Source organism: Naegleria fowleri, assembly GCF_008403515.1.
Source record: "Naegleria fowleri strain ATCC 30894 chromosome Unknown tig74, whole genome shotgun sequence".
Classification (NCBI taxonomy): Eukaryota; Heterolobosea; class Eutetramitea; order Acrasida; family Naegleriidae; genus Naegleria; species Naegleria fowleri.
The window spans coordinates 289027-304514 of NW_025408006.1; the positions used below are offsets into that span (position 1 = coordinate 289027).

The 15488-nt window shown below is 37.5% G+C and overlaps 5 protein-coding genes across 5 annotated transcripts; 3 read left to right on the top strand and 2 right to left on the bottom strand.

Moving 5' to 3' along the window:
* Positions 1-335: 335 nt before the first annotated feature.
* FDP41_009966 (uncharacterized protein) lies at positions 336-3824 on the top strand (the record flags this gene model as incomplete). The annotated part of the gene is made up of 1 exon (XM_044713981.1): positions 336-3824. The coding sequence occupies one exon, from the start codon at positions 336-338 to the stop codon at positions 3822-3824; it is 3489 nt and encodes a 1162-aa protein (XP_044556459.1).
* Positions 3825-4262: 438 nt separating this feature from the next.
* FDP41_009967 (uncharacterized protein) lies at positions 4263-6530 on the bottom strand (the record flags this gene model as incomplete). Its single annotated transcript, XM_044713982.1, has 1 exon — positions 4263-6530. One exon carries the CDS (start codon positions 6528-6530, stop codon positions 4263-4265), a length of 2268 nt encoding a protein of 755 aa, XP_044556460.1.
* Positions 6531-7121: 591 nt separating this feature from the next.
* Positions 7122-7996, top strand: FDP41_009968 (uncharacterized protein; the record flags this gene model as incomplete). Its single annotated transcript, XM_044713983.1, has 2 exons — positions 7122-7494; positions 7683-7996. The coding sequence occupies 2 exons, from the start codon at positions 7122-7124 to the stop codon at positions 7994-7996; spliced, it is 687 nt and encodes a 228-aa protein (XP_044556461.1).
* Positions 7997-8336: 340 nt separating this feature from the next.
* FDP41_009969 (uncharacterized protein) lies at positions 8337-10801 on the top strand (the record flags this gene model as incomplete). Its single annotated transcript, XM_044713984.1, has 3 exons — positions 8337-9489; positions 9542-9933; positions 9992-10801. 3 exons carry the CDS (start codon positions 8337-8339, stop codon positions 10799-10801), a joined length of 2355 nt encoding a protein of 784 aa, XP_044556462.1.
* Positions 10802-10805: 4 nt separating this feature from the next.
* FDP41_009970 (uncharacterized protein) lies at positions 10806-15067 on the bottom strand (the record flags this gene model as incomplete). The annotated part of the gene is made up of 4 exons (XM_044713986.1): positions 10806-11192; positions 11279-13770; positions 13825-14127; positions 14233-15067. 4 exons carry the CDS (start codon positions 15065-15067, stop codon positions 10806-10808), a joined length of 4017 nt encoding a protein of 1338 aa, XP_044556463.1.
* Positions 15068-15488: the final 421 nt, after the last annotated feature.

Below are 15488 nucleotides of genomic sequence, written 5' to 3' on the forward strand. Positions count from 1 at the left end.
AGTTTTCAACTCAACACGATTCTCTTACCCAATGTTCATCCTATCTCCCCAAAAACATGCAAGATACAGTTGGGGCTGAAAACCAACAAACAACAACGAAAAACAATAACCACAACACTCAACTGCCTCTTCGCTCTCTCTTTTGTCATCTTGTCGGTTTTTCGATAAATTGCTCTTTGTTCTTCTTGGAACAACTTTTTGGTTCTTCGGGAAGAACAGAAAACACGTCCCACACACACTCTTTTGAATTGTGTGTCTTTCCATTCATCTTTTCTCAGTTCCTTTCTAGCTCTCTCTAAAAACAAAGAAGAGGAGCTCTCAAAATTGCCGATTCGATGGCTACCACAAGCACCATCCACATGATGAATCATTCGCTCTCTCATCATCAAACTCAACATTTAAATTCATCTCCCAATAAGTTGATACACTTGACCGATGAATCATCCTCATCCTCATTGAACCATAACAAGAACAACAACAACACTAATTTGGATCATCACTCAAGCACTTCGTCTTTGGCGCATCTCCTCCATTCATCACCACCACCACCTCACGAAAACAGCAATCAATGTTCAAAGGACAACTGCGAATCCCACCACAAGGCTTCTATTAGAAGTAACTCGATCAACTCTTCCAATCTTCATCAACAACAGGACATGATTACCAATAGTAACCACAACAACAAGAACAACGTTTCATCCTCACAACAACAACAACAACAACCTCAGAATCATCAACACCCTAACGAAAACAGCACTACCACTTCAGCCCCAACTGGTCTTCTTCCTTCAAAGAGTACAAGTCGGTGGACCAAACTGAAACAAGCCTTCAAAAGGGAACATCAAGGATCTGCTGCTGGAGCTCACAATGATAAGAAATCAACAACACTAACGACAAGTTCAACAACAACAACAACAACAACCAATAGTGTGAATCCATCCTCCTCTCAATCTCATACTCTTCTCAACTCTTCAAACAAACAACAACAACACAATGGTTGGACAGGAATGTCTGCGGATCCTTCCAGTCAGTCCGATCCATCCTTTAATATTACTTCCTCACAACAACAGAATCTCTCCATTCATCAAAAGAATGTACATCTTTCATCCTCTTCATCCAATGGTGTTGGATCATTAAAACCAACAACTCATGCGGATCATTCGAGTGATGACAGCCAACAACAAAACATCATCTCGGACGATCCAACCATGATGTCCTTTGAAACCTTTCTCTCTGTCAATACATTAAGTGCATCACCAAAATCAACTGGACAATCTTCTTATCATACTTCCCCTTCTTCGTCCATCATGAATCATTCCTATCAAACAAGAATGACTTCACCAACAACGGCACATTTGAAAGTTTCTAATGCTTACTTGTTTAATGAGGATGATAGAAATTGTGTCACAAGTCCTTCTGGGCTCTCTGTTTCTTCAATGAATAGTGAGCCACCTCCTGTAGCATCTTTTGTCATTCAATCACAATCTTCACCAAGTTTAACCAACAATTTAACAAAGAAAAAGAAAACATTTACTCCAACAAATGACATGAATGAAGAAATGGTGGATCCATTACCAGCCAGTAAGAAAGCAAAAGGAAATATTAAGAGACTAATTGCAATGCTAACTCCTAGGAGAAGAAGAAACTCAAAACATGAAGATCCAAAATTAGACAATGGAAAGTCAAAACTTTCAATCAAATCTTCCAATGTTGATAACATTAATGATCCAGCTCTTTTAGATGTTGCTCACAAGAGGCAACTATTTGAGAAAAAAACTGCAGAAATAGGATCTAAACCTGTAAATAGTGATGAACATTTGAAATTTTTGCAAAAAGAAAGAATTGTGACAGCACAAATTCAACATTTCAAACAAAGTCAAGAAGAACATGTCGAGTTGCAACTCATTCAAAAACGAAAATACAGTGTTTCTGGAAAATTAGCGACTTGGTTAAGGGCAGGAAGAGATAACAGTGACAAACCAAAATCTCAGTCGTTTGGTGATGACAAAAAGGAGAAAAGGAAATCACTTTCTGAAGTTCTGAAAAGTTATAATTTTTCGAGCAGCAATGGTTCAGATAATTCTGACAGGGTGACTACACTTTCGAAAATTCACAGATTGGTGGCATCCAATAACAACCATCATAATAACACTAAGAGCAATACAGATCCCACTCATACTGTAAAATCAAGTGATATTACATCCGATGATAGCCTTACGGATGTTCCAATGACAATTGATCCACCAAAGTCTTCACCTCGATCTAATGTTCCACTTTTGGCTTTGCAATCTGAAGAGTTTAGAAAGACAACCGAACAGATTGCTCTCGAATTGGATGAAATTGGAGATGAATTATCACGCGAGAGCGATATCATTGAAGAACCAGAAAAACCAAGCAACCAAAATGCTTCAACATCTCCACCTTCTTTGAATGTGACACTCCCAGAACATTTTCCAAAAAGTGTTTCAAGTCCAATCCTTGACATTGATCAGGAGGACTACAATGTCATGTCTCCTGTTCGTCTTCCAAGTACAATCAATGAGAATGAACCTTCAATGCGACGTTCTACCCTCTCCATAGTTCCTGATTTTTCATTGCTAAAACCAAACCAAGTGTATTACTACATCTTGGATAATTATGTGAATAATTCAGATTTTGATGATCACACGTGTGCCGAGAAAGTTGAAGAGTTTTTAAATGCATACATTGAATATTTTCAAAATGTTGAACATTCCCAGAGCGACGATAATAGTGGTCTCTCTCCTTCTACATTCACTGAGGCAGATGTTCGAAACTTGAGAGACAAGGAACGACCAAAATGTTACTTGATGCATCAAGCAGCAAAGAAAAATAGATATTCTTTGATTTATTTACTTTCTACCAAGTACAATTGTGATGTAGAAGCTCAAGACGATTTAGAATCATCTCCACTGCATTGGGCATGTTCACATAGAGCTATCGATTCCATCATGGTTTTATGTCAACTCAAAGCAAAAGTTAACATTAGAGACAAGTATGGAAAAGCTCCTCTTCACTTGTTGTTAACGAAGGCCATTGCAGATGAGGCTAATTGCAATTTATCAAGTGCTAAACAATGCTTTAAAGGAGCACAAATTTTATGTAACATGTTTGATGGAGATTACAATTTCAAGACCTCTGATGGTTCAACAATTTTACATATTGCATGTGAATTGGGAAGAATGGAAGTGGTTAAATTTTTAGTGGGAGAATCGAACGATGTGATGCAAGGAACAGGAACACAAGGTTCGAATCGAGTTTTGCTGAATTCCAAAGATAAGATTGGAAAGACGCCTCTAATGAGAGCTGCAACCAGAGGCCATCTCGACATTGTAGAATATATTATTGTTAATTCCAAGCCTAGTGTTGTTTTCGGACCCATGTCAAGAGATGACAAGAAACAAAATATTCTTCATCAAGCGGCTCTTCAAGGTCTTGACGCTCTCGTTAACAGAATTGCATTTCATAATCCAAATGCATGTGCAAACATGATGCAAGAACAAGATATATCTGGCAATTCACCTCTTCATTTAGCTGTTAGTAAGGGAAACGTCAAAACAGTGAATTTATTTTTGACACTACTCAACAAGGATGTTGTCAACGTGACAAACGAGAAGGGAGAAACGCCTCTACATTTGGCATGCAAAGTGAAAGACAAGAAGGCAGCAGAAAAGATTTGTAGATATTTACTTCAAAATGGTGCAAATCCAGATGTTAAAGACAACAAACAACAAACTCCAAGACAGTTAGCATTGGAAAATGAGTTGCAAGTTGAATTTGCGGGTAGCAAGAATAAAAAGAAGTAGCACAAGATTTTGATTTCCTGAAACAATTACATCTCAATAGGATATGATTTTGTGATCCGTACACTTTTCATGTTTGAGGATTTGACCGAGGTATAATTGTTGTTTCAATTTTCCTTTCCCTATCGATTTTTTTTTGCATTTTCTCAAACCAAATTTTGAAGCGCCAAATGAAAAAGCCCGCTTTCGCTCTTGAAAGGAAGAATGTTGTCCTTCATACTAACGGACGAAGTGCTATGCTGAAGTCGATTCGAAAAAGATTTGTCTTCTTATTCACACACTTCCAAAGCAACTCTAGGAATGAATTCACAATGTTGTGGCTTCCACTTCAAGAATGGATACTGCAATAGAAAGGGTCAATCACAGCTAAGATTTGTTTACTTTTATTTTTTTGTACCTTTAGCAAAAGATGAAAAGTTGAAAGGAAGGGCATTATTAGATTTATAGGCCTTTCCAAGAGGTTTTTTTCTTTGATTTCAAATCCTCAATCATCATCTTAAACTCATTAGAAATTGTGAATCGAAGGAACATATCTGGCATGATGGTACTCATAATCTCATGTACAATGGAGTCAAATAATTCATAAGCTTCTAGTGATGTAAAAAATCCATTTGTGGACATCTTTTGAGCCACAATCTCCTTCAACTTGCCTGTCGTATTGAGTAAATTCACACTGTCTTCATCGAATAAAAATTCATGAGCAATGGTTCTTGCTTTGTGTTCCAATGTGATACGAGAAAAGCTTAATTGTCGAGAATTTGTGCATTCCAATGATTTCTGATAGATTTCTTTGTAAGTTTTTACATGCTCATAAAACAAGATATTTTCTGCATTGAATTCTCTCAGAGCGAATAGTTTGAAATACCTTCTTTTGTTGTCACAATCTAACACAGATCGAAGAGTAAAGTCTTCTTTTTTTGCTTTAATCTCTTCTTGAGAGAGAGTAGCAGAGTTCAAACAAGTTCTCGATTTTTTCTTTCTCTTTCGTAACTCTTTTTTAGCGAATGCGGTTTGTTTGTTTTCTTCAGAAATTTTTCTTTCCTTAGAGATGACTTGGAATTCAAATTTCTTATGCACTTTCTTTACAGGTTGAATGTTTTTTGTCATAATGGAAGGATCAAATACCATTGTGGTGGATTGGATGGTTTTGTTGACACTTGTCAGTGCTAGTGCCTCTCTCTGAGTTGTTTCATCCACACGAAAAGATGATCGCAATTCTGTCACATTAGGGTTGTCACAAGGAGAACAAGTTAATTGTTGCGAGAGTTTTGTCTCTTTCTGTTGTTCTTGATGTTGTTGATGTAATAGTTCCTCAGTGTGGTAAATTCTCGATCGTTGATGATGAACTTCCTCTTGTTTGTCTTGTTGTTCGACACCTTCTTCATTCATAGGAAAGACAGGATCTTTATGTTCGCTGATGACATCCACTCTCTGGTGATTGTTTTCCTTCTTGAATGTATCCAAATGAAGATAAGGATCATCATTGCTACCTGCATGAACACGAGTCTGTAATTGAGCATTCATTTGTTGTTGTATCTCTCGCAAGTGCTCTTCCTGTAAAGACGGTGATGAGTGAGTGGAGGTGACCGAAGATCTTCTCATCTCCGAGTTGGAACAACTTTCTCTTCGACCATCATGACAACTACTACTACCAGTATCACTGGAAGAGTCTCTGAATTCAAGGTTTGAATCTTGTCCACCACCACTAATACCACCACTCGAATTTGCTAACCAAGGCAAGGACAAGACCACAGTGACCAACACATCGGGAGCTCTCTCTTGCAATTCATGATCAAACACATGTTCCACTCTCCCTTTTCGAATTAAAACCATTTTCGGAAGGAGTGTATTCGTACCATGACCAATGCCAAGTGCTTCATGTTGTGAAGGATTTACAAATGAAAAGCCTTCCCCTCTCGCACGAATGTATTCCTTAAAGACATTCAAACCTTTAATGCATTTGGGATCTTGAAAGGAGAGAGGCTTGTTGCATTTGGGATCATGGAATAATTGTTGAGCGAGAAGATAGTTTGGATCCGACACTCTCAACATGTCCCGAAGGATGGAAACATTCTGAAATTTCAATGAGTAGAAGAATTCATCTGCTTCGTGTTCATACTCTCCATGAAGGATCACAGGTACCACTCCGAGTTGCAACAAGGATTTGTACCACTCGATGATCTGGGATAGACGTCTATTGCAAAAACCACATCCATTGCCTTTGAGGTAACGACGAAGGACGAGAAGGACCGTGCATCGTTCGGAGAGAGCAGCCACATTGATTTTGGGTTGGAATTCCAATGAAGAGTGAGGTGGTGCTGAGGAGGAGGAGGAGGAGGATGGAGAAGATGGGGAGGTATTATCCTGTACAGTAGTGTTGTTGTTATTGTTGTTATTGTTGTTGTTATTATTACTATCAGTGTGGATCGAGGCTTTCTCTGGATTCATCGATGAAGGAGGTTGTTCGTGGGCTGTCGTCTTCAAGACACTTGTTGTTGGGTCATCTTGTTGTTGTTTCGGCCGAAACAAACGTTCCGAATTGTAAATGATCATCTTGGAGAGGATGAGCCGAGTCGTTAGATCATGCTGACCACCTTGTTCATCATGACAAGTCGTAGTGCCATCATGATGATGAGGTGAGAGGTTGTGTTCGGTTTGAACATGTTCTTGTTTTGGTTGGTGTTGAGAAGGATGATAATGAGAGATCATGGTGATGATGATGATAGGATGAAGAGCCTCCGTTAATGGATAAAGCTGCCACGAATCGTTGAGAGGAGTTATCGGGGTGATGGTGGTCTATGATTGCTCTCCTTGACGTCACGTGCGTGTGTGATTGACAGAAAGTGGTGCAATGATGAGATGTTTCTTCTTCTAATTGAAAATAATTGGAGAGACAAGCTGTAGATGATCATGATCCTTAATCGATCTTTGAACAAATGTTGAGATGTTTTAACTGCGGTAAATTCATTGACAGCCTGTCAAAGGTTGTGATGTCTTGGTCAGAGACCTCTCCCTAAAACAAATGAATTCGCAAGTCAATTATTGCAACTCTAATAGAATGGTGCACGAGGAGGAACATTTCAAATTTGTGTTTGAATGCTAAATATCTTTCCGAAAGTTGCTTTCGCTTTCAGAAATTTAATACTTAATTTCCCATTTCAAACTAGTTTTTCCAATACATATTATCAATTTTAGTCCAGCAAAGAAAGAGGAATGAAAAGAGAAAGAAGAGAAGGAATATCTTGATGAATTTGTCAAACTGGAAGGTCTTTTCGCTGCCAAATGTCACTTCGAAAAAATATGAGCAACTCCTTGGGATTGAGAAAGGTCGGGAGCTTTCACTACCGATCACGAACAATGAATTACCACAAACCTCTTCCCCAACCACCCTCCTTTTCATCATCAAACAAACCTCTTCCTGTTCCTTCTTCCACTTTCCAACCCATCACTGAAGACGAAGAAGAGCTTCTTTCTTTGATGCGAATGGACGGAGCAAACATGTTTGTGATTGGACTGTGGAATGATGTGGAGGTGGTTTCATCAAGAAGGCTAAGCAAGATTAAATTTGATACCATGTGTTATATTTCCGAGGATGGAAAGGCACTTGTTTGTGAGAGTGATATGGTTCCTTCCTCATCGGGCTCTTTGACTTGTGCTCAACGAAGAAGTAACAGTAAGTACCTGCCAATTTTCTGCAAGTTGTTGTTATATAAAATAATTGAATTTTATTGTTGAACAAATCATCATCTATGAATTCTATGAATGTTATGAATTTTGTGGTGTTGAATGAATTCTCATATCACTTCATTTGGAAAAACGTCATCTTGTTTCCATGGATGATGCTATCGTCCTCTTTCAAAGTCATTCTATTCTCCGAAGTCGAAAAGATTCTACCCTATTATCAATGCTTTGATTTACTTGAGAATGGTGATAACCAATCCACATTCATCACTGCTCTTACAACCTCATCCTCTCTCTCCATCTCTTCTAAGATTCCCATCACTCCACAAGAAGCTCAAGAATGTATTTCCTTCTTCCAACGTTATTTCATTTCTGGCTATGAAAATAAGGATCAAAACTATGAACGAGCTCTCATTCCCTACATGTATCAAATGTTTATGGTGAAACGAAAGAATTTCAAGAAAAACCTCGGATTCATTCTGTCAGGTATGTAACGAACATTGAGACTCAATTGAATTTTTTGAAAAGAAACAAGAAATATCTTTCCGAATTGGATTGAATGGATCGATGATGCTGATGGATGAATTCAAATCACCTCTTTGGTCCCTTATAACGCGTTGCTCTTTCTTTCTCGGGAACAACCGCTCTAAATATGTCTTGGTATTTTTACATTATGGTGACATGATTAATTTTGCAATGATGGTGATTAATTCGACACAACCACTCACGACGACAACAACTTTTCATCTTTTACAACAACACCTGATCTTATATGGACACACATCTTCCACAACACGATGATGAAAAATGCATTCACCAAACAATACTCAAACCATGTCGTTGGAACGGCAAAACAACTTTTTGATGAATCGCTCTCCATTCTCCTCCTCCTCCTCAACACTGCTGTCATCATCATCAACCACAACATCACTTCCCTTAATTGCTACGACCTCTCTTTGCCGTTCCTCTTCTCAAATTTTTGATAATTATTTTGGAAATTCTTCATCGTCGGATTCATCTCCGATCACATCCAATGATGGTGATGATCGTGATGATGAATCAACAATACCAATCACAACTTCATCCATAATTATTTCAAACAATCATGACGCTATTCCTCCACCTCCTCCTCCACGTGTTGCCAAACCTCTTCCTTCAATTCCAAAATTCCAAAATCATCAACAACATCATCTTACACCAACAAATTCTCCTACTCTTCAACAACAACAACAAATTTCACTAACATCTCCTGCTACACATTCACCTCCTTCAATTATTGTTTCATGTTCTCATCATAATCGCCACATAACAGACCCGATGCAAGCCTCCACTTGGATTAAGGGTCTTCAGATGTTTATGGATGATTCACGAGGCGTATTATCAGCATCAAGTGTAGCACGAACTACCAACAGGAATGCTCTACCGGAGTCTCAAACAGCCAATGTCGTTGAAGAGAATGGATCTTCAGTGAACAAAAAGATGCACAAGAAGCATTCATCTTTCGGAGAGTCTATCAGGCAAAAACTGAAAGTTTCTTCAAAGGCTTCAACAGGAACTGAAGTTGCAGATGCTCTTGGAAATGACGAATACATGTCATCACCGAATTCGGGTTTTTCTCCAAAAAGTCCAGGAAATGCAAAACCTCTTCCTTTTCCAATTAAGAAAGAATCACACAGTCCTCTTTTACTGACACCAACTATTTCTACTGAAACGTCATCATCGTCCAATGAAATTGCAAAACAGTTACAAAAGTTAAAGAAAACACCAGCCACTCCAACATCAAATTCTAACAATACAAATTTGGAAGTGAAAAACGACTCCAATGCTCAAACAAATGAGGACAAGCAATTATTTGAAGTAGTTGTTGTGGTTAAATTAAGGAAAAAGGACGACAAGTTAGAGCCATTTATTCATTATGAATTTCCACCCCAAACAGGTCGAAGTAGTAAGAGTCAGCAAATTATTAACAGTGTTCCTTTATTTTGCTGTAAGTTATCATTATTTATCATTGTAGATATCAACATTGTGATATCAAACAGTTCCTGACATTGACATTGTTAAAGAACAAGAATCCCTTTCAGGCGGAAATAAGAAGACTTATAGCTTTGTATTAACAGATATTGATGGTACACGAAAATATGGATATTGTCGACGAATGTTACCGACTGGAACCGGAAAGCGGTTACCAGAAACATTCTGTATAATCTCTGCACACTCATGTTTTGGATTATTCTCAACAATATTAGATAATATTGAAATTAGAAACGAGATTAACAACGTATCGTGTTACCAATTTTTAAAGACTGTACTTGCTAATCCTTTCCCTTCTCCTGGAACTTGTACAATAATTCGAACAGTGAATCCGAAAAGTGGTCAACAAGAAGAGGTTAAATTATCTCGACCCAATGTGGCAGACCCCATGTTGGAATATGTAAGTGTTGTGACATGTATGCATGTACAAGGTTCATTCTTTCATTGAAAAATTTCAGATTAATTTTAATGTATTATTTGAATGCCTTTCTGCTGAAAACCTTCTAACAGTATTTTCATTTCTACTAACCGAAAGACGAATAATTTGCTTTGCCAAAGACATCACCAGGCTCTCTTCTTTTTGCCAGGCCATTATTTCTCTATTGTATCCTTTTACATGGCAGCATATATTCATACCTGTACTCCCTCAAAGTCTCATTGATTATGTATGCAGTCCGGTTCCATTCGTCATAGGAGTGTTGAGCAATCATAAACAATATGTTGACGAGCTTAGAAAGGAAGGACAAATGGAGTCTGAGGTATTACTTGTTGATTTAAACTCTGGAAAAGTAGTGGAACCAGCTAGTTTGAAAGATAACAAGAGTATAATTCCTGATGTAAAAGAATTTATCAAAAAATTATCCAAAGTATCAAAGGAAATTACAAGCTCAAAGTCAGGTTCTAACCAAATAGCTATGGCAAAGGATACATTTTTACTATTTTTCGTAAATCTTTTTGGAGATTACAAAGCATATGTAAAACCAAATCAAGAGTTCTATTCTGTAACAGATCCCAAGAAAAAGAAGGACATACCTGAGTGGATCTTTGATATTCCTCTATTTATTGAAACCAAAACCAAACAGTTCAAGAAAAACGGAAAGTTTTTCACAGTTTTCACACAATGCCAAATGTTTGAACGGTGGTCCTCTGAAATAGCGAATGAAACATTGAACCAGAAAAAAGGAAATACCAGCGAGTATGGATTATTCGAACAATTATCTGGCACATTTCAGCAACAGATCACAAATGAGCTGTACAAGAAGAAGTAAATTGTTATTTCTTCTCAATGTTCAGGCTTGTTGGAATAATTCCTGATTTGTGTTTCGACATGAAGGTATCAAAACTTCGTCGAGTGAGCAATTCGTGACCACCTACAACAGGTGATACTTCTTCTGGAATATTAATAACGCTACTGAATGTCGAGACTGCAGCAGGAATGACAAAGGCTGCAGAGGCAGAGCGCCAAGGTGTCTTTGGATGAAAACTTTTGATGAATTCAATATATTGACTCTTTCTTCCGCACAAAAACATAATATCCCCTTTCTGCAGCACTGTATTCGGTCTCGGATGTGTATAGACATAGTAGAAATCTTCATCAACTGTTTTACTAGAATCTTGATCACTAAGAAAGTATTTTGGTCGGTAAAGAGCCAACAAAATCTACCATTCAAGAACGTTTGGGTCGAGGATCACAATTAAGATGTGAAGGATTAATTAAGGAAAAGGTAAAAACTAAAGATACATACCAAGCCAGCTTTTCTGCATAACTCAACAAAAAGAGTACCCACCGACATTCCGAAACTCAATTCGGGACATGATTCTTGAAATATTGAACTTCTACTCGAGGAACAAACTCCGTCAATACACATTTGTTCCACCAAATCATTCAACTTTTCCGTATAGAACGATTGAGCTAGCAATTTGGAAATGAAACTAACTGGAATAATTCGACCACTAGAGTATAATTCTGATAGCAAACAAAATTCATTATACTCATCCAAAATCTCTCCAATTCTATATAAGGGATCTTCAAATGCTGACATGGATGTCACACTTTGAAAAATCTTGAGCATCACATCCAAATCATTTCCATAGCGTGCTGTGAAAATTCCACCAATTTGTTTGAGAAATTTAATATTCTTCGTGTTGTTCAACTCCAAAACAAAGAACTTTCTAGGATCAATGTAACTCATGGCAACCACAATCTTGACTGCCTCAGCATCTCGAAAGTAATCTTTAGAATTTAGAAAATCATCTGAGAATCGTGACATGTTTGAAGAAACAAGATTAGAAGTGTTTGTATCAGCTAAAACCATCTCACTATAAGCAGCACTAGAACCTCCGCTGGAAGGTCGTGATAAATACACAATTGTTTCACAATTGGTAATACCCGCTCGTTGTAAATCAAACAAATCTGTTGGACTTCCTCTCATTAGAAAAACTTTGTCAAAAAACTTGAGTCTTTCATATAAGAAATCCACATAAGGACTATCGATCATGCTTGTTCCTTGTACTTTTTTAGAGACGACAATTAATATTGGAATAAAGTGTCGTCTTCTCAAGGAACGAACAGTTGCAACAATGACCAATGGGTATTTGATTTCACCAGTTACAATAATGTGTTTTCTAAGGTGAACCGATTCGGCTGAATCCACAATGAAATCCTCTTTTGGCCTCGCACTTAATAGCAAGTTATAATTTCGCATCATGTTTTTGCAAAAATCGTCAAAAGATTTCTTATCCTCTCTTGAATCTCGTGTCATAAAGTAGGAACTTGGTGCAACACTTCTAAACAATCGATGAATGAATGTTAAGTTCAATTCAAGCTCAGAATAGTTTTTCAAATTTTCAAAATCAAGAGGAGGTTTTGTTAACATGGAATCAAGAGATCGAACCGATTCTGTTTCATCTTCTTCATTGCCTGAGGAATCACTTTCTTCACCATGAATGGAAGTGTCAACTCTCGTCTTTTTTCGTTTTCCTCTTTTTTTAAGGTTCGCGGTCATGACTTCATTCGGTTGATCAATATTTTCAAAATCATTCTCTTCATTCACATAGAAAGATTCATACGATCCAAGCATATCCAACGTGGGTTTGTCAAGTCCATTCATTGCTATTGATTGTCCACTTAAAATACTCTGATCATTGTCTTCAGATTCTGCTGTCTCAACAAAATGATCATGTTCATGTGGTTGTTGTCGATTCAAAGTCACAAGTTGATGTGGTAGTGTCTCTGAATGAAGTGGAGGTGTCACACCCATCTCCCCTGTTGTTGCTTCTCTTTCTGTCTTTTCTGAGGTGGTTGAACTTTCATCATTCGCATTGGCATTTTCAAATAAATACACCAAATTGGCATGAAAGGCACTTTGTGCAATGACAAATGCCTTACATACATTCACATCAATGACATGATCACTTGGATTCAATTCCACAGTAGCTTTAGAAACAAATGACGAAGAGGATGACGAAGAAGGAGGTTGTCCTCTCATTGCATTCTGTCCAGAATTTCCATTACTCTCTGCAGGGATAAATTCCAACGCAAAAAGTGTGATATCAAATTGTTCTCTGAGAAAGATTGCCACGTCAATAAATTTCATTCCATTGAAATATGGAGAGAATGAGACTGAGTAAATTTCATGTCCATAACCATCAAAATATTCATAGAGCCATTCAGAATCGATGTGTTTCTTCTCCTCCTCGGAAAGTTCTTCACCACCGCCATTGCTGCCACTGCCAGATTGATGTCTTCGTTTCCAATATTTTGAAAATCCAAAACCTTTGGCATGTTTTTGCACATGTTCCTTAAATACTTCCAACGATTGTTGAATGTACAAAGTGCTCACCAAGTTAATGACCATGGTACTGAAACCATGATACAAGACATTCATTCCAGCAAGCTTACTGGAGAGCATTTCCGTACAGACCACTACTTTAGCTCCTGAATTGTAGAGATAATATCTGGATTCTGGGAGAGTGACTTGAGCATAAACTTCAATATTACGATTAATATTCTTGATGGCAATGGTGGACATCATGATTGAAGTGTCATTCAATCTTGGATTTGGACTTGCGGTACAATTGAGAAAAAACACAGAATGTGCTTGATGAACTCGAAGTAATTTTGAAGTGTCATAATCTAACAAATCTCCAGTATAGCAAAGAACACGTTGTGAAAGGAAATGTCTTCGAGAAATATCATCTTTGATTGCTTGAATTAACTCCTTATTTCGAGAAACAACTGTTTTGTGAAAAACAATAGTTACATAAAAAGTCAGTAGTTGGTGACACTTACTGAGTGCTTTCTTATTGTTTTTTCCATGCATGGAATGATAAAATTCTCTGAGAAAATCAATGATATTCTCTTTTTCGAAATAACCACTCACAATGATGTGATTCTTTAAATTTCCATGCTTGGCTCTGAAAAGGGCTGTTTCACTTGTTCCTAATTTTAACAATGCCGACAAGTGATAGGGAATGACTGTGACACCCACAAGAAAGCAAAAGATGGACCAATATTTTCCAACCATTGAGGTTGGTGTAATATCTCCATATCCTATGGTTGCCATGGTGATGACCATGAAATAAATACTATCCACTGAGATTTTTAAATGATCAATGATGAACAGAGTAATCCAAGTAATGATGGTTCATCAAAAGAGCGTAAATTTCAAAGTTCATTCTCAACATCAAAACAACTTACACATTCCAAGAACTGCCGTTCCAAAAAGAAATTCAATCAAATGAAAGGTTCCAGAAAAGAATAGCAAGAGTATAATTACAATAAGAATCAAAGTCACAACTTGCACCTGTAGGGAAGGACCAAATCCAAACGAATTTTCAAACATGTAGTTGAGAATATTCTTCTTCCAGGTCAACACAAATAATATTCGAATCAACCTTAATAATCGAAAGAATCCAATGACAATCGAAATACTAAACATGTTAACGTCCAACCCATCATTTCGGTAAAATATCTGTGAATTAAAACCTCCAATCAAAAATAATTTCACAATGGCATACACGAGTAAGGGAATCAATGGAACAATGGTAAAAATGTCAATGAGAGAAGAGAGTTGAAGGATGAAACGCTTTTTGTGTTTGGCCACTAATAATCCAATCAATAACATGACCAAAACACCTAAACACAATGCCAAGTCCACAAAATAAAATCCAGAGATCATGATTCGTCCTCGATTGGTTGGGTTTTGTGTTAATTTCATATTACAAATCAATTCAGCAATGAATACAAAGAAAAACAATATGGAAGAGACAACCTGAAATATTTCCATGTCCACAAAATAGCCATTTTGTTTCAAGTACGCTTTTGCTCGAGATCGATACGTCAATCGGAGAGAGTGTGGAATCTTTGAAGTGTTAAAATGATAAGTGTACAAATGTTTGGATGTGTTGGAGTGAGAATGGCGATGTGAAGTGTCCTGAGATACGTGTGGTGGTGTTGTTTGTGTTGTTGTTGTGGTTTCATCGGGTACGTGTGGGTGGGAGGAAGGATTCGAGAGGTGATTGGTGGGCCTCATGGTGGATGATGGCAGAGGTTCCCTTGTGAGGGTTGTCGCTCTCGAGAAGGACGAATTCGACATTTGTTTGGTTGTTGAATAAAGCATTAATACATTTCAACACTTATATAGGATCGTCACGTTCTTTGCAAACTTTTTTTCTTTTACCAGTTCCAATTTTTGAAATTTTCCAAAGTATGCTTATAAGCTTACAGACCATCAGCATCCGTCCATCAGCAATTCGAAACGACTCGTTGAAAATGTGTTGTTTTACCTTCGAATAACACCCTTTCCTCATAGTCGTCACCTCACTGCTCGAAAGGGGAATATTAAAGTCATTTGGAAATCTCGTGCAATTTCTCACTACGACAGTAAATTCTTGGACGAATCGTCGTCACTGGAATCATTGAATTTTACAAAAGATGTTTAAAGGATAATATTC